Source organism: Eptatretus burgeri, chromosome 6 (assembly GCF_056783735.1).
Source record: "Eptatretus burgeri isolate ZD-2024b chromosome 6, Ebu_testis_v1, whole genome shotgun sequence".
Taxonomy (NCBI): domain Eukaryota; kingdom Metazoa; phylum Chordata; class Myxini; order Myxiniformes; family Myxinidae; genus Eptatretus; species Eptatretus burgeri.
The window spans coordinates 37,622,341-37,645,734 of NC_140966.1; the positions used below are offsets into that span (position 1 = coordinate 37,622,341).

The 23,394-nt window shown below is 43.1% G+C and overlaps 1 protein-coding gene across 1 annotated transcript in view; it reads right to left on the reverse strand.

Annotated features, from left to right (window-relative positions):
• Positions 1-23,394, reverse strand: part of LOC147024564 (phosphoglycerate kinase-like) — a 38,897-nt gene that overhangs the window by 14,318 nt on the left and 1,185 nt on the right. The window contains exons 2-8 of the mRNA XM_085884608.1: positions 17,938-17,988; positions 14,409-14,564; positions 8,249-8,393; positions 4,560-4,663; positions 4,306-4,425; positions 4,032-4,146; positions 107-286 (exon numbers count right to left, since the gene is read on the reverse strand). Of these exons, the coding sequence (XP_085740734.1) occupies positions 107-286; positions 4,032-4,146; positions 4,306-4,425; positions 4,560-4,663; positions 8,249-8,393; positions 14,409-14,564; positions 17,938-17,988 (871 nt within the window). The remainder of the gene's footprint in view (positions 1-106; positions 287-4,031; positions 4,147-4,305; positions 4,426-4,559; positions 4,664-8,248; positions 8,394-14,408; positions 14,565-17,937; positions 17,989-23,394) is intronic.

A 23,394-nucleotide genomic window follows, 5' to 3' on the forward strand; every position in this document is an offset into this window, starting at 1 on the left:
GAAAATAGTCAGTACCCCCTTCCCCCTCCAACTCTTAATTATCACCGAAGCAATAACTGTGCAACATTTCCACGAAATGCCCGAGTTTCTGACAACCATTCAGTACCATCCAGCCATCAGGAATTCCCTGTGAGATGGTAGCTGCTCCAACTGTTGCATTTTCATCAAACTTGTCTGCTGTCACAAAATCAATGGGAAGGTTGATGTTGACTCCATTTTTTTGAGCCTTTGCCATGAGGTCTTTGACTAACCCAGCACCATCTTCATCATACAGAGAGTCACCAATCTGGGTAAGTAGAGCATAAAAAAACATTGGAAACAAGTAAAACAGATGGCAAGATAGGGTACTTGAGAAACAAAATGGACAATTTTAAGACAAAGGTTGTGAAAAACTGATTTGTGCCAAGTCTTTCCTTGACAGATGCAAACTTATAACAACATATTCACAGTTAGATGGAGTACTGCTCTCCCCTCTGGACTGGCACTCCTGCCTCAAACACTTCACGTCCCGGTGTGGTGGTAACAAAGGTCCCCAAAATCAATGTTATCTCCAACAATGAAGCCCAGTCTCTGGGCCCATTACTTACACATCACAGAAAAGTCGGTGGTCTATCTGTCATCCACTGCCTCCTCTCTGGTATTGCACCCTCTGCCCTTTCTTTTCAGTGGCCCCTCTACTCAGATTTCTGCAGAGCACATGCAATCTACTAGTAATGCTATTCATGTTAAACTCCCCAAAATAAGGCTCACTGCTCACCTACATTAATTTGCTCCTCTTTTCTCACACCTGTGGATTGTTGTGGAACCAACTTCATCAGTTTGTTCAATCTCATTCTTCCCTCTTGGGCTTCAGCATGGCTGTTCACCACCACCACCTCAGGTCATCCCCTACCTATGCTCATAATCATTTCTACCCTCATTTATCCTCCAAAAGCCCACCCCCTTTCCATGTTATTGTGTTTTCTCCCCTCTCCCCAACTATCCTTTCCATTATTTGTTCCATGCTGTTTCATCCCCAGCTTTCTCTTCCTCCTTTTCCGCCCCCCCCCCTTCTTGCATGTGTCAGAGCCACTGAGCTGTATTTATAACTGGAGTGTACCCCACTCTGATGATCAGTGGGGGGCCAGTGGCACTAGCGACCGCCATCTTGGAATACCCCAGAGGCTGGCCAGCTGCACTGGTTTCATTGAAACAGCTGGTGTTCTGCTGTACTTTCAGCTGCAATAACAGGCATTCCCACAATTGTAAAGTGACCAAAAGCATCACTTTTCACAAGTAAGGGAACTTTATTTTATATTACATAAGAATTTGAAATTTTTAGTGATGGTATTATTTTATTATTGTTTGGCTCTTGGTGGTGAAGTTTCAACTCTATAGTACTTGCCTAATCAGTCACCGATTCGGTTTATGTTTATACTGATGTGTTTCATTTATCATTTAACACATATTGTTATAATCACCAGCAAAGTGATTCAGAGTGACATCTCGCACTGAAACCAACTCAACTTGACACTTCTGACTTACTAAAATCAGACTCTCAGTTTCAGTAGTCACATTTGTAGCTCCATTACAAGGCTCCAAAGGAAAACAAACAAAAGAGGAAATGTGGAAACAAATGTGAATCAATCTGTCAATGGAATCCGAAAAGTTTAGCGCTCATCACACTCTCAGCTATGCCTGTACCTCTTGTGTTCTAGAGAGGGAAGAGTATTCCAACATGGTGGCCGCTTCGCTGCGGAAAGGCGTGCTGCAGGTGTGCTCTAGTTATACATACAGTTCAGTGGTCAGAGCTTGTATCCAGCTTGTTCACCCCCTGTGAGCTCCTTCTCCCCATCCCATTGCTCTCATTCTTCTCCTTGCCCAGTATTCCTCCAAGTGTCCCTTTGTTGTTTCTCTTTACCATGCTGTTCGTGTTTTTCTCCTTCCACTGTGTTGTTGCTATTTTGTTATGTTCTGTTATATGTTCTTGCTCTTCCATGAGCATCGACTTTTTATGCATAAAACAGGAAATACAATGATTTTCCGACCTTCGATACCCATTTGTACAGCAAACGGTCACATGACACCAACACTGCCTTTCAAAAATGACTGTCAACTTTGAAGTGCCTACAAAGCAGAGAGATGGAATTTTTTTTTTTAATTTAAGAGAAAGTATGTCCTGTCAACATTCATGTGCATCAAAAATATGTGGATGGTTACTCTACCATTGACAAGACCACAGTTAGATGATGGGCAAATCATTTTGAGAGTGAAGAAACAGACTTCAAGGAGAAGACAAGGAGCCTGCAATGGCAGTAACATCAGAAAATACTCCAAAAACGAACAAACCGAAAATGCTCCAAATGATTTTTGATTATATTGTGGAAATGTTAAAGACGATTCATGACTCGGATGAGAGTCTTGGAGTGAATGTGTATGATGTGTCGTAATGTAGTTGCTAAGACTAAGGTTAGCAATTCCAATGGCCCAGAAGGTATTTCTAAATATGGTTTTGAAACTGTGTCGTCAACAACCTGCCCCAGTGTATACATTGTAAGTCAATCTTGGATAATAGTGTCATTCCCCAAAATTGGAAATCTTGAATTATTATCATTCCAGTACCAAAAGTAAAAAACAAAAAACCCAATGATTAGAATGATTAGTCTTGACATCTAATGTAATGAAATGTTTTAAAAGGATATTGTTGAAATTGAATTTTTTGAGCAGTCAAGTGAGCTTTGTTGACCAATCTCAATTTGCATATCAGAGTACAGTAATCGGGGTGGCGAGGCTGCTATGTTTGTCGATCTCCAAAGATTGTTCCACCATTACATACTCCCAAGTCTTTGGTAAGATAAGTATTTTTTGACTTTTCCAGTGCTTGCAATACCATTGTACCACAAATATTAACAGACAAGTTATTGAAACTTGATGTTACACTGAGGTTTTCAATGTTATTTCACAGTTTTCTTGCAGATAGACCACAATGGGTGATGTGTAATCGTCTGGTATCAAGTGTCAGGGTTTTGAATCTTGGTGCACCACAAGGTTGTGTTACCTTCCCCATTTTGTTTTCTTTGTGTACAAGTGACTGCTGCAATTCAAGTTATAATTGCACAATTATCAAATGTGCTGATGATCCAGTAATTAGTGGGTTTCTAGTGAACCATAAGCATGAATATGTAAACGAAGTTCAGAGGTTTGTCGACTGGTATGACTGTCATTATATAAGTTCTTCATGTCAACAAGACAAGGGAAATGACTTTTGATATTCGCCGCTTAGCAGGTGGCCATGACGCTTTGGTTATTCATGATTGTGGCACAGAACAAGTTTCTGAGTGTAGGTATTTGGGCATGGTGATCCATAACAAATTGAAATGGAGCAAGAATTCTCAAATGTTGGCTGGTAAAGTAAACCAGAGATTGTACCTTTTAAGGAACTTGAAAGAGTTTCATGTCGATAAGAGCATTTTGGTTATTTTCTATCGGTCCTTGATTTAAAATTTTCTTACTTTCAGTTTGTTATGTACATTTGGTAAGTTGTCAAAAGAGAATGTTAAGAAATTGGAAAGATCCTGAAAGATTGTTCAGGGTGTAACACGGACAAACCTTCCCGTGATTTGTACCTTGTATGATGATGATAAACGTGCTGTGTTGAAGGTTCACAGGATAATGCGGGACCCATCGCACCCACTTTATGTTTGTTGTTGTTTTCATTGTTCAGACTTTCGCCTTCATGCTCCACTTACCTTGTACTTTCGCTTTAGACAATAATTTCTTCCAAATTTGATTCATATGCTTAATGCAAGTTCAAAAAAATAATGTAATGCAATCTTTAAAAAAAAAATTTGATTGCCAGTGGATGAAAAATTTCCATGTTTCACATGGACAATAAAAAAAGTAATGGAATCGAATGGAATTGCTATGTGCACCTTATACTGTACAGCGTACAAGTTCAGCAATAAATTTCATTACATATGACAAAGTTTGAGTTTGACATTTAGGGGCATGGCGAAAAGAAAGATGTGGTTTAAAGTATCAATGTGGTGTACCTTCATGTTATGCAGCACTTTAAGGAATGTGAAAGCCATCCCTCCTCCAATGATCATTTCATTCACTTTGTCCAGCATGTTGTTAATCAGCTGGATCTTGTCTTTCACTTTTGCCCTGGTTACAAAACATCAGAAGAACTTTAACTATAATGCTGTTTTATCACAAGCACCGTCTGTTTGGTGGTGAATGAATATGGTGTTGAAAGCCACAGCAAGGTCGTTTGGATTTGGTACATTCCCAATACCGACTGGTATGAAAAAGTGAATGACATACCCCCCCAGAATCGCCAGGAATGGTCTCTCGGGCTTATCCAAGGCCTTAGCAAAGTAATCCAACTCCTTCTTCAGCAATAATCCAGCACTTTTTACAGGGAAGCCACAGCCCAACAAGGAGCTGGAGGGGAAGGACATCAAATGGAGGTAAAGGGAGGGGAGGGACAAAAAAAAGTCATTCACAAATACGATGACTAATCTCCATTTTTATCCTTCTTCACAAACAATCAAAGTTGGATGTGAAGAGAGATTCACCTGTGTGCTCTGTGTGCAGCGCCAAAGGCGTCGTTGACATAAACGTCTCCAAGTTTTGAGAGCGATGCACGAAATGCCTCGATGGCAGCCTTGTCTGGGACAACCTGGAAATACATCACGAACTTGCTATATAAAATAAATCCTGAACTTGTGAATGAATGAATTTTGATAAAGGAGGACGTTTGACCCATTATTATGCCTGTGCCCCCAGTTTATTCATGAGATCAAGTTAACCACACCCTATTAACTTAGACAATCAATTTGCTTAAATTCTTATGAACTGAAATCCCTTTTTCACTCTAACTAAACATAAAATTAACATCCATATCCCGATAATATGAATGTTAGGTTTGATTTCCTTGAATATTTCATTTTCATTGTGAAAAAGAATCCGCCAGAGCACAGGCACACAATGGCACACTTTTCGCAAAGGCATGATGGGATATTAAATGTTTACAACCTAGCATTATGTTCGAATCAGGTGAAGCTTGATATACACGTGATGGCACCACACCGGATGGCAGTTTTAGTCACGTTCAACTCGATAGGAAACAAATCCAGAACCAGACAACTCAGAGGTAATTGTGTTAACAACTGAGTTATCCTTCTTCCCCTCATAAGTTAACTGGGCTTGTTGGTTTCGTTTTGGTGTTGGGCTTGTTGGTTTCGTTGGTGAATATCTGGTAATATTGAGAGCATTCCAGCTGATTAACTAGAATGACACTTGGTAGAGCACATATCTCTGCCAGGCTGAACAGTATCCCACTGATAGGCTGGATTTGCATTCGGACCTTCACCGACCTGACTCGGCCACCAAATTTTGTCATAACCCATCAACTTTTTGAAATATCATGGTATATATTGTTTTTGGCCCCATCTCTCAATGGTGAAGAATCACTTAAAACATTTAAAAATTCTCGTATCCGCACCAAAATCGAATGAATTGGTCCTTGTCACATACCCATCCTGGTTTCGTCCAAATACGTCCGTAACTTTTTGAGATATCGTGCTATATATTGTTTTTGGCCCCCATCTCTCAATGGTGACGAATCATTTGTAATGTTCTAGGATCTGGATCCGGATCTACATCTTCACCAAAATATAATCAATTCGTCCTTGTCACACACTGGGTCCACCACCGATTGTGGGTCCACTGGGTCCACCACCACACATGATGGGTCCACCAAATTACATCCGAATCCATCCATAACTTTTTGAGATATCCTGCTCACAGACAAACAAACAAACAAGGTGAAAACGGAACCTCCTTCCACCTTCGTTGGCAGAGGTAATGATTCGCTAATGAATAATGAAGGCACAGTAAAGGCCGTTTGATCCATCATGCCTGTAAATTGTCCACACACACTGACTTCAGAAAGTATTCACACCCCTTGACTTTTTCACATTTTGTTGTGTTACAGCCTGAATTAAAAATGGATTAAATTGAAATTTTTTGTTTTATTTTCGAAATTGCTTGGAAATTTTTACAAACGTATTGAAAATGAAATACAGAAATATCTAATTTATACAAGTATTGAACCCCCTTAGTCAATACTTTGGAGAAGCGTCTTTGGCTGCGATTACAGCTTCGAGTCTTCTTGGGTACATCTGCATCATCTTTGCACATCTGGATATGAGGATTTTCTCCCATTCTTCCTTTCAGATTTGCTCAAGCTCTGTCAAGTTGGATGAGGAGCGTCGGTGAACAGTAATCTTCAAGACTTTCCACAGATTCTCAGTGGGATTCAAGTCTGGGATTTAGCTGGGCCACTCAAGGACTTTCACATTCTTGTTTTGAAGCCATTCCACTTTGGCTGCATGGTTGGTGTCATTGTCCTGTTGGAACATAAATCTTTGCCGCAGTCTTAGGTGTTTTGCACTCTGAAGCAGGTTCTCCTCAAGGATTTGTTTGTATTTGGCTCCATTCATTGTTCCCTCTATCCTTACAAGTCTCCAAGTCCATGCTGTTGAAAAGCATCACCATAGCATGATGCAGCAGCTACCATGCCGCACAGTAGGGATGGTGTTTGATGGGTGATGAACTGTGCTCGGTTTCTGCCAGATGTAGTACTTTACATTCAGGCTAAAGTTCAATTTCGTCTCATCAGACCACAGAATATTTTGCCTCATGCTCTCAAAGTCTTTCACGTGCCTTTTTACAAACTCCAGGAGTGCTGTCATGTGCCTTTTTCTCAGGAGTGGCTTCTGTCTAGCGACTCTCCCATAAAGCCTCGATTTGTGAAGTGCTACAGAAACCGTTGGCCTTCTGGCAGGTTCTCCCATGTCAGTCAAGAAACTGTGTAGTTCTTCTTGCTCACCTCCCTGACCAAGGTCCTTCTTGTCCAGTTGCTCAGTTTGGTCGGACGGCCAGCTCGAGGAAGAGTCTGGGTCGTTCCATATTCTTTCCATTTCCTAATGATGGAGCTTCCTGTGCTCTTGTAAACTTTCAACACTCTAGAAATTGTTTTATACCCTTACCCAGATCTATACCTCCTCCCAATTCCATCTCGGAAGTTCTACGGACAGTTCCTTAGACTCTGTTGTAGTTTCCACTCTGACATGCAGTCAACTGTGCGACCTTATACAGAAAGGTATGTTTCTTTCTAAATCATGTCCAATCAATTGAATTGACCACAGGTGGACTTCAATCAAGGTGTAGAGACATCTCAAGGATGACCAAAGGAAAATGGATGCACCTGAGCTCAATTTGGAGCGTCATAGCAAAAGGGTTGAATACTGATTGACGCAAGACATTTCAGCTTTTAATTTTTAACTAATTTGTAAAAATTTCTAAAAACATGTTTTCACTTTGTCATTATGGAGTATTTTGTGGAGATCAGTGACAAAAAAAAAAAATCTCAATTTATCCATTTTAAATCCAGGCTGTATCAACAAAATGTGAAAAAGTCAAGGGGTTGACAACTTTATGAAGGCGCTGGACCAGTATTTAATAACTATTGCGGGTAGTGCAATTAATTATCCAGCAAACTGGAAATTGGTCACCGTACTGGTGCACTCGTGAGTATATTGATGAAGTGGCAAGCTTTGCCCCTTATACATTTACAATAAAAAATATACCCATGGTTAAAATTCCACTACAAAAAGAGAATAGTCTTATTTGTAATGCCCACTGGAGCACGAATAAAAGTATCCCAGAGTAATTTTCTGCTTACTCAGAAGGTCTAAAATTAAGGTGTATGGACACTCGGCAAAGGCTTTCAGCCACGAAGTGAAATCGACTCCTAACATGAGCCAAAGATAGGTCTGATCCAGCATTCCAGGAAAGGCAAATCAGAATTTGACCTTTTGTCATGCTTTGACATTCACTTCCTTCTCCAACTTGGCCTGATGTTTGACTCTCAGTTTCAAGTCAGGTGAAGTTCATACATAGATAATTTTGGATGCATAGGCGGTGAACTGCATTAAGCCGACCATACACCGAGGCGATCCACCATTGGCATAATGTCCGTGTTTCTCACAATTTACACAAGCGATTTCTGCATATTTGACGTCTCCTTGAGTTAAACGGTTTTGTATAGGTCTCAGCCATAAAAAAGAGAAGGGAATTCAGTATATTTACACATTGCATGTGATGTATGTATAAAACTCCACTATGAGCCTTAAGTTAATGCAAAATAAGAATATACCACATATTTTATTTCACATCAGGGTATATGTTGGATTCTGACCTTGTTCCCGGCAGCATCCTTGCCCTTTCCTTCCTCTTCGGCATGGAAGCGAAGATTTTCGAGCAATATGACAGAGCCAGCAGCTGGCTCATGGCAAGCAGCCTCAATGGCAGGTCCGACACAGTCGGAGAGGAATGTCACCTCCCTGTGGGCAATGGGAGTCGGTGATGACATAAAGATGTCACCCGAGTTATCCAGATCATTGGAGAGAGTAAACCAACAAATATGACACTCTAAACCTTTGTCTTATTGTAAGTGTGTTAAAAGCACAAGTATAGGATGGCCTCGAGGTATGCACACTCAACTCTGAGCTGTCTAGCCTGGGTTTGAATCTCGGCCGAGCTACAAACTGTCACCTTGGTGTTTTGTAGGCAGGACAAGGCATCAATAAATGTGCCGTCCCTCAGATGGACGTTAAACTAGGCGTCGCCTCTGCCGGCAATAGTTGGTAGACGTTAAAGATCCCATGGTGTCCTTCTCGAAGAGTGGCTGAGCTATTACCGGTAGACCCGACACCATGGCCAAATTCCAAATTTCTGCCCTAACCTGCAGAGGGAGTTGCATCAGTGGCACAGCTGCACTCCCAGACAATGATGCTACTCACAGCCATGTGCTATATATGCAAGAAGAAGAAGAACAAGAAGCGGTCCAGACGGCATCAGCCCACGTGTCCTAAAAACCTGCTCTTCTGCTCTTGCCCACCCTCTCTTCTGCTCTATTCACCCTCTCATTTGCTCACGGTCATCTGCCATCTGCTTGTTAATCAGCAAATATTACTGCCCTGCATAAAAAAGGTGCATAAACAGATCCCTGCAACTACAGACCAATCAGCTTTCTCCCAATCATCAGCAAGTTTATGGAATCCATCATCGCCTCAGACATTAAATCCTTCCTCTTCTCCAATGGCTTGATTTCTGATCATCAATTTGGTTTCAGACCAGGTCACTCTACCCTGGATATGTTGCTTCTGCTCTCTCAACAATGGATGGAGGTCCTCAATGCCAGCAGGAAATCCGAGCCTTATCCCTGGACATGCTTTTGACACAGTCTGGCACCCTGCAATGCTCACCAAACTCTCTTCCCATGGTATCCAAGGCCATCTCCACTCATGGCTCGCAGACTTCCTCTCCTGTCGCAGTCAACGTGTGGCCCTAAATTGAGTTCTTTCATCCCCTCTTCCTGTCCAGGCTGGAGTTCCTCAAGGTAGCGTTCTGGGCCCTGTTCTTTTTCTGGTTTTCATCAATGATCTCTCCGACTCTCTGGAAAATCATCTACATCTCTTTGCTGATGACTCCACCCTCTGCCGGACCATCGGCCATCCCTCAGACCGGCAAGCAGCAGCTTCTTCGCTCACTGCAGATCTGGATAAAATCACAAACTGGTCCAACACGTGGAACATGTCTTTCAATCCAGACAAATCTCACACTCTCACTATGTCTCTCAGAAAGGACCATTTGGCAACCCTCCCCCCCATCCACTTTCTCAACAATCCTCTGGAAGAATTCCTTTCTTTCAAGCTTCTTGGTCTCACTATCTGCCATGACCTTTCCTGGGAAAGCCACATTTCAAACCTCGCCTCCAAAGCCAGTCTCCGACTGGGAATCCTCCGTCGTGCAAAGTCCTTCCGCGGCCCACCTGAGCTCCTGACCACTTACAAAGCTTTCGTCCACAGCCTGATGGAGGACTGTTCTCCCCTCTGGGCTGGTGCTCCTGCCGCCCACCTTTCTCGGCTTCACGCTGTGGAAACCAAGGCATTTCGGATCATTGGCATCTCCTGCAATGAGGACGAGTCTTTGGGCCTCTCACTCTCTCATAGTACAGTCAAAATGTCGGATGACCTCCCACAAATTGCAACAAAAGCAAACTCAACAGATTTTGATTCCTGGATATGTCCTCAGTGACAGAAAAAGTCCTAAGGGATCCTCCGGGGGGAAAGTCCTGAAATCATGGAAATGCAATATGGCCGCCACCCGGCTTCGGGGAAAATGAGAAAATTGTAAAGATTGATATTTTAATTCGTAAATATATGTTTTTCTGCATTCTAATTGTTTCTAGTAATGGTCAGTATATTGAGATACAAGAACAATTATAAAGAAGTGAAATGTATTGAGGGTAAAATAAAAAATTATAGCTTTTTTGTCCAAAAATGTCAATTTTTTTGTCCCCCAAAAAAATGTATTTACCTGATACTGATTTTGGCTCCTTGACCAAAAAAAAAATAAGAAACGTTGAAGACACAAGATGAAATCAAGTCGATGGCAATACAATATAATTATGTAAATCATTGAAACATGACAAAATTCACAATTCCACTCGGGGCAATCACATCTGCCTGATGAAGGTTTTGAAATGAAAATGAAAATTCGCATTAAACTCAGAAACTACATCCATTATAAACTTATTATACATGTTGAGAAAAATGAAGTGGATTAAAGTTAGAACTCGACAATGTCGTCATCATCCTCATCATTGTCACATGGAGTGTTTGTGCAGCCAGAGCCCCTGCAGTTTCCACAAGCTGGAGTGCAGTCAATGTTGTGCTTCTTGCATGTGCATCTCATGGTGCTACATTCAGCCTGGCAGTTGCACCTAATGACACGTAACATCTTTTCAGGAGGTGGAACTATTGATGTCTGAAGTGGCACAAAACCCTCGTCACACTTCTGCCAACCCCAGTCTGTCGGAAGAAGTTCATCTGCACATCCCTTCCATTCTTGGACTTGCAGATACACGCGCAGGCTGTGATACTTTGCTGCTTCTGATGTTGGTGGTAACGTCTGTGGTTGCACGTGAGAGAAGCTCCAAGCCACCTTGTCCCAGTACCGCTGATACCGGAGGGTGTCCAGGGTGTCAGTTGACTTTCCGTTGTAGATTATCACCAATGTTTTTTTCTCCTGCATCTGCCACATCACATATGGAAGCTGGATATGTATCAAAAACCTTGGTCTGCTCATGGAATGTGTTGTTTGCTTTTAACTTTTTGAGGGAAGCTCCCTTTCCAATCCCATGAAGACGAGATGTCGTGTCGCACCCAAGAACTGCATGTAGAAACAGTATGTGCTTGCATATGTCTGTAACAATCATTTTCTTTGTTGCCTTGATGTTCCAGATGCGAGGCTTCTTCATGTTCTTCTTTGGCTCGGGACAAAAGAAGAGGTCATGGGATTCTAAGCTTGCATGGTAGCATACGAGGACGAGGAGGTCTGTGTCATCACCAACTAACACAGTGTTGGTGACAGTAGCAGACTGCACGGCCTTCAGTACAATCAGGAGATCAGCATCCCCTGAGGCATGGTGTGTCTCACAGTTCTTCTTCTGAAGCTCTTCACTCAACATAAAAATGAATCGCTGTTTATTCTGCCTATTGGCAAGAAACTGTTCCTTCTTCATTGTGAGATGCATGTCAGCTGTAAATGTCACAGTAGTGCCAGCATTCCCTTTAGACCGTCTCTGGTGTGTCATGTCCTTCGTGTTGGTACTCTCATAACCATCAAACACGACTATGGCATCTCCGTACTTCTTCGTTACATAATCAGTGTACTGGTGGCATATGTCTCTGTATCTAGATCTACGAGACCATGGAATGCGTTGAACAAGTGCCCCGCCATCCAAAACATACTGTTGCCCATCATTGAGGATATCAGCTGGGACATCGGATCCAAGAAGATCCCAGATGGCATCAGCAAAGACTGGCTTGTGTGTTTCTCAGAGCTGAAGAGAGGAATCAAAGAGGGCTGGTGGATAGCTGCACAGTTCATATTTGAAGGCCGACTCCAGTTCTTCTCCTGTCTGTGCAACAGTGATCAGTCTCTGGAAGAGGAGTTGTGGGTCAACCTGGACTTGCTCTCCATCAATCTTGACAGATGACTTCATGCCGAGGGTGACAACTTGGTCTTTCCTCTTAAATGTGTACTCAGCAGGTGTTTTCGCATCCATAGATTTCAATATTTTGGCTCCTACAGCATGTGCTGTATCGACGTTGACGGTGGGGTGTGCATGAACTCCAGTGGCGATGTTCCTCAGACGTGGATCACTACTGAACGGATTCAATTCCTGTAAATACTGAAGAGCTGATAGTGTGGCCTTCCAGTCACGAGATTGTCTTGCCTTGGTCATGTCCTTCTTCTGCTCTCCAGTGTTGTCGTTCACACCTGTGAGCTCCTGCATTGCCTGGTTTATTTCTGCACAGGCAGGCATTGGTAGTAGCCATACCAGCCGTTGTTGTTCTGTCATTCCTCGCCCTCTTGTGAGCCCCCCGCTGGTCTTCAAACTTCTCATCAGAACTTGTTCGATGATCAGGTCAGATGAAATACCTGCCCACAGGCGATCACTTCGTCGAACCACATGGAACCACTCATCAAAACGTTGTTGGACATTGGGATGTTGAGTTTTGAGGTTGGACATCTGCTGCAGATACACCCTCGCAGATTTGGCATACAGGTTGTGGCCCGAGGCTGTCAGGTAAGGCAGCATTTCCTGGATGGCCTGTAGATGTAGTGCCCATTTCAAGTGCACTCTGCCAGGATGTATTTGCGTAGAATGTCTAGCATGTCCATATACTGAACCCAGAAGCTGAAGTTCGAGAAGATATCTTTGCAGACTCAGCATGCTTCTGAAGGTGGTCTTTGATTCGTTTCAAGACGTCAGACTTGCATACTTCTTCCACAGACTGGGGTTGGCAGAAGTGTGACGAGGGTTTTGAGCCACTTCAGACATCAATAGCTCCAGCTCCTGAAAAGATGTTACGTGTCATTAGGTGCAACTGCCAGGCTGAATGTAGCACCATGAGATGCACATGCAAGAAGCACAACATTGAGTGCACTCCAGCTTGTGGAAACTGCAGGGGCTCTGGCTGCACAAACACTCCATGTGACAATGATGAGGATGATGACAACATTGTCGAGTTCTAACTTTAATACGCTTGATTTTTCTCAACATGTATAGTAAGTTTATAATGGATGTAGTTTCTGAGTTTAATGCGAATTTTCATTTTCATTTCGAAACCTTCGTCAGGCAGATGTGATTGCCCCGAGTGGAATTGTGAATTTTGTCATGTTTCAATGATTTACATAATTATATTGTATTGCCATCGACTTGATTTCATCTTGTGTCTTCAACGTTTTTATTTTTTTTGGTCCAGGAGCCAAAATCAGAATCAGGTAAATATTTTTTTTCGGGACAAAAAAGGTATTGTTTTTTATTTTACCCTCAATACATTTCACTTTTTTATAATTATTCTTGTATATCAATATACTGACCATAAATAGAAACAATTAGAATTCAGAAAAACATAAATTTACATTTTAAAATATCAATCTTTACAATTTTCTCATTTTCCCCGAAGCAGGGTGGCAGCCATATTGGATTTCCATGATTTCAGGACTTCCCCCCCGGAGGATCCCTTAGGACTTTTTTTTCTGTCACTGAGAACATATCCAGGAATCAAAATCTGTTGAGTTTGCTTTTTTTGCAATTTGTGGGAGGTTGACCAAATATTTCTGCTAAAATGCCTGTTCTATCACCGCAGGCTGGTCGGTGGTCTTTCTGTCTTCTACCGTCTACTCTCCAGCCTCGCCCACCCCCCCCGCTCTTTCTGCGATTTGTCCCCACCACATTTCCACAGGGCGCTCAAGGTCCACTGACAACCCCTTTCTGGTAAAACTACCAAAATCACGAATCACTGCTCACCTTCACTCTTTCATTCCTCTTTTTTCCCGCCTTTGGAATAAACTCCCTCACTCTAATCAGTCCCATTCTTCCCTCCAGGCCTTAAAAACGGCTGTTCACCACCACCTCTTATCATCCCCCATCCGGATCCTCGATCTTTTCTATTGATAATCCACCCAGGCCCACCTCCTTCGGATTCCCTGCTTTCCTTCCTGAGGGTCCCTGTGGTGTCCATCTTGTGTTCCCCATGTTCCCCACCCCATCCCTCTCCCTTCCACGGGCCTCCTGGTGTCTCTGTTCCCCACTGTTTTGTCCTTCCCACTCGCACCCCTCTTGTCTCATGCCCCCCTTGCTGTGCGTTGTGTGTTAGCTCTCACGTGAGTCTCGACAAGGTATACAAAAAAAGAAAAAAAAAAGAATAAAAATAAAAATAAGGACAATCACAAGTACGAGAATCTGTTGATCTTCACCAGATCCAGTTTCCAAAGCTGACCTTCCCAGAAGATGTTGCAGTTCAGCAGCCACGGGTGCTAGGGAGAAACGATCAGGAGCTGGACGGCCATCTGGCCGGCCAAAATGACTGCCGATGACAATAGATCTTGCACCATGGGACAAGCAGTACTGCATTGTTGGCAGGGCAGCAGCAATTCTGCACATGAGGATGTGTGGGAACAATTGATGAATGATCGATCTCCATATTGATCAACTTTACTGATGTTTACACATTCAGTGAGCATCCTCGTTTCAAAGGAAGTTAAAGCCTGGAACTCTGTGCTGGAATCCTTTCGATAATAATTCACAGACCGGTGTATGTATGTGTTTGTTTGTTTGTCAGGCTATTCCTCCTACAGTTCTGGCCTGATTACATCCAGAATTGCTACATAGGATCGGCATGACCCCAATTCGTGGATAGGGGTGTTTTATCTTTCCCAGGGGGTCGAGGGAAGTGGGTTGGGGGGGGGTAAAAGCATAAGATAAATGCAGCATGTGGCTGCGGATTATTGTGGGGGCCTATCAGTGACATTACTTTCCAATGTCATCTCCGTGATGACATAAAATACCACACAAACTCACACGAAGGGGGGATGGAAATTATCTATGCAAGTGTGTATAGTGTAGTGCCCCTCCAGGTGGAAGAGGGTATTACAAGTCCCACCCTTTGCAGTCCAGTATTCTTGTCCCCACGTTTTCCAGTGCAGTGAAGTGTTTTGAATTTCGCAGCGAGAGGTATTTTGGAGAGGTATTTTGAATTGCACGTTTGAATAAGGATAACATAACCTCCCTGACTGCTCCCGGAGGGAGTGGGTGCTTCTAGTAAAATATCTATCTTCTCTATATTACTAAAACTCTCATCTTGTACGTATGTATGTATGTATGTATGTATGTATGTATGTATGTATGTTCCCAAAATACAGCCAAAATGGTACATGATAGCACAAAAATTTTAGACCCACCTTACTCACCATTCTCCTGCGGTGTGCAGTATCAAGTTTCGTTAAAATCGGGAAACGAAAAAAATTATAAAAAAAATCAGTTCCCGATTCAATCAAGTACTCTTCGGGAGAATTTGATCAATGCAAACAACCTCAGCGGTATAGTTCGCTGGAGCTATCTTTTTTTTCTTTTTCTTTTTTAATCAACCAAGCTGTCACAACGGGAACCCAACGGGTTCACGGGTCGTCTAGTAACATCTAAAGCTGAAATGAGTTCACATCTGAAACCCTTTTACATGCATGAAACATTTAGGGCACAAGTAGCTGAAGAATTATTGAGTAATATTCTACTAAATATCTCCACTTAATTGACAAATTTGAATTGTGTTACCCATTATATTGTTGCGGTTCTCAGAACCGCATGCATACAACAGATAGGTGTCCCAAGACAGTTATTCCATTATTATACGTGTAGATAGTCCCTTCCTTTTGTTTAACGGGACAACAAGGGAGTACGTTGCGATGATGTAATTATCTAATAGCTAGGGTTGCTTAAATCATTTTTTCCTTCATTTCATCGCTACTCTTCTTCTTTTATGATTATTCCTGAGGTAAATCAGCCAGGTGTGCCTTTCGCTGTAAGGTGGGGCCAGCGAGTGCAGCGTCACGGTGGGGAAACTGCAGCGCCGAGTCATGTGGTGTGCTTGTTGGTGCGGGATTATCGACTCGAGCTTCCGATGATCTGGGGAGGATTGCCGGTTGCATTAAAAAGGCATGCGAATAAATACCTCTGAGGAGGCTGCACGAATGGTGTTTTTCACGGCATGGGAAACACGGCCAGCACGACGCCCACACTGCACGAAAGGCGTACGGAGGCCAACAAAGACGACTCCACGCCATGTTTGGCAGGATACGAGTGTGTGAGTGGAAGCGGCTTGTTCCTTTTTAAACTCAATATCCGACACATATTGGTGTTCGCCCCACACACACGCTAGTGGAGTCGTGTGAATGCGTGCGCTGGCCACATGCGTAATGGCGGAACCACGCACACTGTATGGAATGTGCTCGAAAGCAGACACGTACGCCGCTCGTGAAACGTGCACGGATTTATTCATGATGATGTACCTTCGGTCCTCGCTGGCAGCAGTGGATTCTCCATGAATGGTGGACGTCTTCTCGTCTCTACGGCCAGCGAAGCTGCGATCGAGCCAGGGAATGTACAGTGCGGGCCACCTGGCGCGCGTGAAGCGAGCGCGTTGATCGACGCTGGTTGAACGCCCGAGCGGACATGCGGGACCCTCGACCGGTCGCCCGGGGGTTTTTGCAGGATGATTCGCGTGCCAATTTCGGTGTGGGCGATTCATGTCATCCTGTGGGGTCGGAGCACAATATTGCCGCTGTTTGAAATGGCCTTGCAGGAAACGAAGTGATGCGGTTTCCGGCCCAAGCTGGCGGGCCACGTGAGGGGTCGGGGCCAATCAGAGCGCCCGATTCACGTGATGATGTTACGATTCAGGGTGGCCCCTCCCCCCGAGCTGCAAATTCTATTAAGGTCGGGGAAGTTCCTCTGTCTCTCTCTTGCCTCTTGCTTTTTGTTTCTCCGCCTCTCTCTCGCCTCGCCTCGTTGACACTGCCACGACCCGCCTCCTGCTCCTCGTCTTTGCCTCCTCGTCTCCGCCCACACGATTTTGACCCCACCTGCCTACCTGGTCCTGCCTACTCCACCCTCGCACTCTGGACTCCGCACCTTCTCGACTCAAGCTCCTCCTTTACGGTGCCTAAATCCTGGTTCGAAACTCACTCTTCATTGGGTTTTATGTGTCTGTGTGTGCGTATGCGTGTCCTGGCGCCTGTCTGCCTAAGTAAGACCACAGAAGATCGTTACTGTTATAATTTTCACGTTAAGTCTGCTCTGTGTCCCCTTTTGTAAGTTGATTGTAAATAAATCATTATTAGGAATGTTCCCTGCTCGTTTTTGTCTTTTCTTCCATTGATCGAGCATGGTCCGAATCCTAGCTTAGCCGGGACTTTATTCCCAACGATCCGTTCCTTGTAGCCGGTACGTCCTTGGCAGTGTCGCTCGGCTGCATCCGATCCGGTAAAGTGATCCGGTCCGGTCGAGTGATTCGGTTCGGACAAGGCTCCCGAGGGCGTGTTCCCCGGTAATTAAACCACGTGATTAATTAGGTAACTCGGTTAACCCATAGACGGAAGGACCCTAGGTCACGCGGTTGAGTTATTGGCATCCACGGTCAGTTAAGCGACCCGCCGCGTCACGGAATTATCCGTGTGCGATGGCCTACAATTCCGGGGAGTCTGGTGGGAACCGACATAGCTTTCCCCACCTCGTGGTCTTCTCACCCGACCCCCCGGCCCGCAACAATATAATAACATTAATTTTTATTATTGCATTATTATGAATCAAATGGTTTAACGCACGCACGCACGCACGCACGCACGCACGCACGCACGCACGCACGCACGCACACACACACACACACACACACACACACCTTTCAATAATGCTACTTATCCATTCTTTCGTGGTAAGGAAGTAAAAAGAGTAAAAAAAGAGTGCAATTAACTTACCGTTGGTTGTTTGTTATCTCTTTTCCTTTCATAGGAACATTGAAATCAACCCTGGAAACAATAAATCACAACAATTACATTTGACATTCCAGTATTACCAGCAATAATAATAATAATGATAACTACACAAAAAATTAATAATCCTTTACATCTGCCTCAAACCAAAATACAATGCAACACCATCTTATGTGGTAATGTGCACGCGCACGCACGCACACGCACACGCACACGCACACGCACACACACACACTGTCCACGTTCATATGCAGCATGGGGCTGTGGATTATCATGAGTTCTTGCAGAGGTACGGCAGTGCCACTGATGCAGTGCCCCCTGGAGATTAGAACAGGAATTTGTAATTTTGTCATGATGCCAGTGAGACTTCACCAACTCTTTGTGAAAGAAACCATGGGATCTCTAATGTTTATCAACTAATACTGGGAGACGGGGCACACGGTTTAACGTCCATCCGAGGTACAGCACACACATTGATCACTCTGCTTGTGAAACACCGGGATGACAGTTTATAGCTGGGTCAGGATTTAAACCCAGGCAAGACAGCTCAGAAGCAAGTGTGTGTCCATCCAAGCTATCCAGACAGACACAGACACACCTCAGGATTTTAGCCAGCCAGATGCAGATGCAAAACAAGAGACTTCATGTAACACCTTACCCTGCGCAGTCTTGAGAAACAAGGACATGGGTGGGGTGTGGGAGCTGAAAATTTGATTGATCATGATGACATAAAATGCTGTAACATTTTGTCCAAGTTTTGTCCAAACAGCTCAGTTTTGAATTTATCAAAAGGTGCTTTTTGTTCCACAGTGTTCGAGTATATAATTAAATTGAAATAAAATAAAGATTTTAAACGTTGTAGAAAAAAATATATATTCAAAGTTTACTGCCATTGATGCAGCGTCTTTTACACCACCTTAACTAACATGTTACATTAGTTCATTGTGCCTAGTGTTTGTGTCCTTTATGACGTCCTTATAAACAGTTTCCTGCTTGGAATGATTTTCAATTTTGTTTGACTGCCAGACAGATAGTAAAATAAATTATCACACTCCTCTCTGTGCATGTGTGATCAGGACAAATTCAGAGTCAAAGCACTGCTGAACTGTAGGTTTGTTTTCTGATTTGTGTTCAAAATATAACAATCAATATTGAAATCAAGTTGTTCCTTGATCATAAACTGACGTTTGTGGACAGACAGACAAAATGAACCAATTTCTGAAACCTGCTTTTCGCATCTCATGCGTGGAGTATGAACAATCACAAACACAATCATCAATGTCAAAACTCGACAATGTTGAACAATCCAAAACCACCCGAGGATATGGCAACATTCCACCAGTTTCTCAAGCACCTTGTCACTCATGTTTGCAACTGGCTTGTCCATTTCTTTACGAGAGACATCAGTGAGGAAAAGCTCTCGATCTCTCCCTCCATACCATAAAAGGATTGGCTGTTGAACCCTCAGTTTATCTCTCTGGCCAAACCCTGAAACAGGTGTCATTCCTGGAGTTCACAGATCTCAGAATTTTTGTCACAACCTCTTATGAGTAGACCATATTTCTTCATTGGCTTCTATGGCTGGACAATGCCATGGTAGTCTCCACAGAGCCAAGTTTGTTCTGAGCTACCATAACTCATCACAGTGTACAAGGTCTTTGTCTAAAGTACTCCTGAGTATGGCTTCACACTCTAGGCTCATTCTGCTGCTTCCGATCTTGCAAATCTTTTGACATAAAGCTCAAGGCCTTTTGTACTATTGTGTATTCAAATCCAAGGCAATGTGTATTCATATTCAGATATACATTGGGAGCGAACACTTTCACATTTCAGAAATCTGCCCTTGCACTATGCCTCTTGGAAGCAGAATGCTGTGTTCCTATCTGGGCCTGCTCATCACACACCAAGCTGGTGGGTGTGCAGTGACATAGGAGACCATGCACATCAATGAGGAACCTGGTGCCTCACAATTACCATGTCTATCAGAACCAATTTTTTTTTAAACTCCACAACATATCCATCATGAGGCCACAACTACTAAACTGGTAGCAAAGGTCCAATAGTAACCATACCTGCCACTATACGAAGATCTCTTTGGTCTGGCAGCTGCTTGTTTGCCATATATATGCCACCAATGAAAGGACTACTATGACAACCTGACCAAGTTTGTTGGCACAATTTAAGACTACACTGGCAGATTTTTCTTTGCAATGATAAAAGTTTAAAACTATAATAACCTGAAATGTTAGTCACCCTTTATGGATGTCCTTGGAATTCATGTAAAAGTAAACTAAAGTCTCCTCATGTCATTGTCCTGTATGTGATTTGTGTACAAGCTCCAACATAAGCTTTGATCACTCATCGAGAAAAACCAGATAAATTATTAATTTAAAAATATACACCCAGGTGCATACAGTTCATAAATAAGTGAGAGTTATACATACAAAAAGTTATTTAAAAATATGGGAAGCTCCCACCTCGTTGCTGAATCCAATGGATCCACATACTATGTAAGCGTATCTCTACAGCTGGCCTGCGTTAGCATGACCATAGGGCTGCTTGGAGAACACAAAGGTTGCTGGCCTTGTACATTCAGGCTTCGGCTGTTCACTGGGCCTTAGGCTGTCCACATTCAGGCAATTCTCTGATGGCTCATTCCAGGCTCACTCAACTCTGAGGCTGCATGAAATCTGTCTCACGTTTCAGCCTCAGTGTGTGCACACTGACACCACAAAAAAAAATGCTTCGCAGGCTTGATGTGGATCTCTCCAACTGCACACCCAGATGAAGCTATGATCCTCGCCTCAAGGGTCCTGGTCAACCTTTTTGTATTTGGCTTTGATCCTCCACCATCTCACAGGTCCACCCCCTCGTGACATCGCATCAACGACAACTCAGTGTGACCATACCTGGCTGAAGTAGCCGGTTGCTGGACAATTGTCCAATCAGATATCTTCATTGTCCTTACCTTGCGGCCGAGTGGAAATATCTAGTCACGGCGGTGAGCAGGTATATCCGAGTCTTCCCAGCACTCAGGGCAGGTGACTATTCTAAGTATGTAGCTGTGTACCATTGGCCAATCAACCACATTACTTTCCAATCAGTATGACCTCAGCTCGTGTAGTTTGTAGTGTAGTGTAGTGTAGTGTAGACCTCGTGTAGTTTTTTGGGGGTTTTACATTGTATCTGTATTATATTTTGATATATGTTGAAATTATTATTCACTTCAAGAAATACCACTAACTTTTGCTTATCAAATGACTAGCAGGGGTATCTGGCATTGTCTGGGGCTGTTCTAATCATGTTTGCATTTTGAAGAAATCAAATTTAGCTTTTTTGTGGGAGCCTAAACATTTCCCCACATCCACTAAGGAATGAGGTCAGGGATAATTTTAAATTACTTTTCATATAGTTGGTTTAATGGTTAGGGTAGGCTTGGGATCCTAGGATCCCGAATTCAAATCCCACTCAGCTGTTGAAGTAATACCAGGTGGGGTTGACTCTGCCTGTCATCCTTCCAAGGTCGGCGAAATGAGTGCCAGCATGCTGGTATCCTGTGTCGGAGTGGCGACCCATCGAGGATTGTGTCCAATAGCCAAGGAGACTGCTTAGGCAGCACCAACGCTCTGCACAGAGTATGGTCCCAATGGATGGATGGATAAAGGCTCAAACACTGTAGAGCGAGTTAAAAAGAAAATAATTTAAAAATCCCAAAATAAAGTCCAACTTTTATCAAAATTTTCAAAAACTTTTTTTGGCCGAAAACACTCCACGACACTCAGTCATTTTATGAAAGTTTGATGAAGATATGTTTGGCCATTCCTGAGAAAAATGGAGACACACAAACACACCCAGACAGACACACAACGACTCTTATAGTCGAGGTTAAATGAATTCATTAAAAAAATATATAATAATAATAATATTAATAAAAATAATTCTCCGATTCTAAACCTAAATTGAAACATGACAACATCAGGAAGCACAAAACACATACTGAACAGGGAATGCATTGCAACAATAAATCTATACAAATAAATATACACCATCTTTTTGCAACACACAACACAATCATAAGAGTTAAAAAACCCCCTCGAATCCAACTCAAATAGTTAGGGTCAATATTGCAAAAACAAATAAATAAATAAACCATTTTGCCCCCTCCTTCCTCCTCAGGTGTGTACAAACAATGCACTTGATCCAGATATGTCCACTGCTGTCGCCCCCTTCATGTAAATGAGATGATTCCTGACTTACTGATTTTTGTGGTTAATCTGCCCATAGTACTACGATTGTGTGTGCATCGGTGGTGTATGCAAGGTAACTCCCTACCTTGTGATTAGTGAGTGGCGAAAGATGTTAGATTATGTAAGAACAATAATTTTTGACAAAAGGGGTTTCCTCTGAGGAAAAGCTATCTTTTTATGTAAGACAACTCATTGCATAATTTAAAGTGCATATTCACTAATCTCAGATGCTTTTTCGTCCATCCTTGGGTAGTCCTCAATGTGATGCATTATTCATGATTTTTGAGATGCATTTCCTCATAATTTGGCTACTTTGGTCATACTGACGAGTAAATAACTTGTCCTTACAGTCAAGTAAATTCCCCCAGAATTATGGTCGGGTTAATCCCTCCAGAACCACGGACAGGTTAATACCCCCAGAATTCGAGTCTGGTTAATTCCCCCAGAATTATGGTCTGGTTAATTCCCTCAGAATTACTGTCGGGTTAATTCCCCCAGAATTAAAGTCGGGTTAATTCCCCCAGAATTACGGTTGGGTTAATGCCCCAGAATTACGGTCTGGTTAATTTCCCCCACAATTATGGTCTGGTTAATGCCCACAGAATTACAGTGAGGGTAATTCCTCCAGAATTAGTCAGGTTAATTCCCCAGAATTATGGTCTGGTCAATGCTCCCAGAATTACAGTGAGAGTAATTCCCCCAGAATTATGGTCTGGTTAATTCCCCAGAATTATGCTCTGGTTAATGCCCCCAGAATTACAGTCGGGTTAATTCCTCCAGAATTACTGTCAGGTTAATTCCCCAGAATTAGAGTCGGGTTATTTCCCCCAGAATTATGGTCTGGTTAATTCCCCAGAATTACAGTCGGGTTAATGCCCCCAGAATTACGGTCGGGTGATTTCTCCCAGAATTACGGATGGGTTTATTCCTCCAGAATTATGGTCAGGTTAATTCCCCCAGAATTACAGTGAGGGTAATTCCCCCAGAATTATTAGGGGTTAATTCCCCCAGAATTACAGTCGGGTGATTTCCCACAGAATTACGGTCTGGTTAATTCCCCCAGAATTATGGTTGGGGCAAATCCCTCAGAATTACGGACAGGATAAATCCCCCAAAATTATGGTTGTGTTAATTCTTCCAGAATTGGTATTTTATATTGACTTGTAATACCCCTTCCCACCAGGAGCGGCGCTAT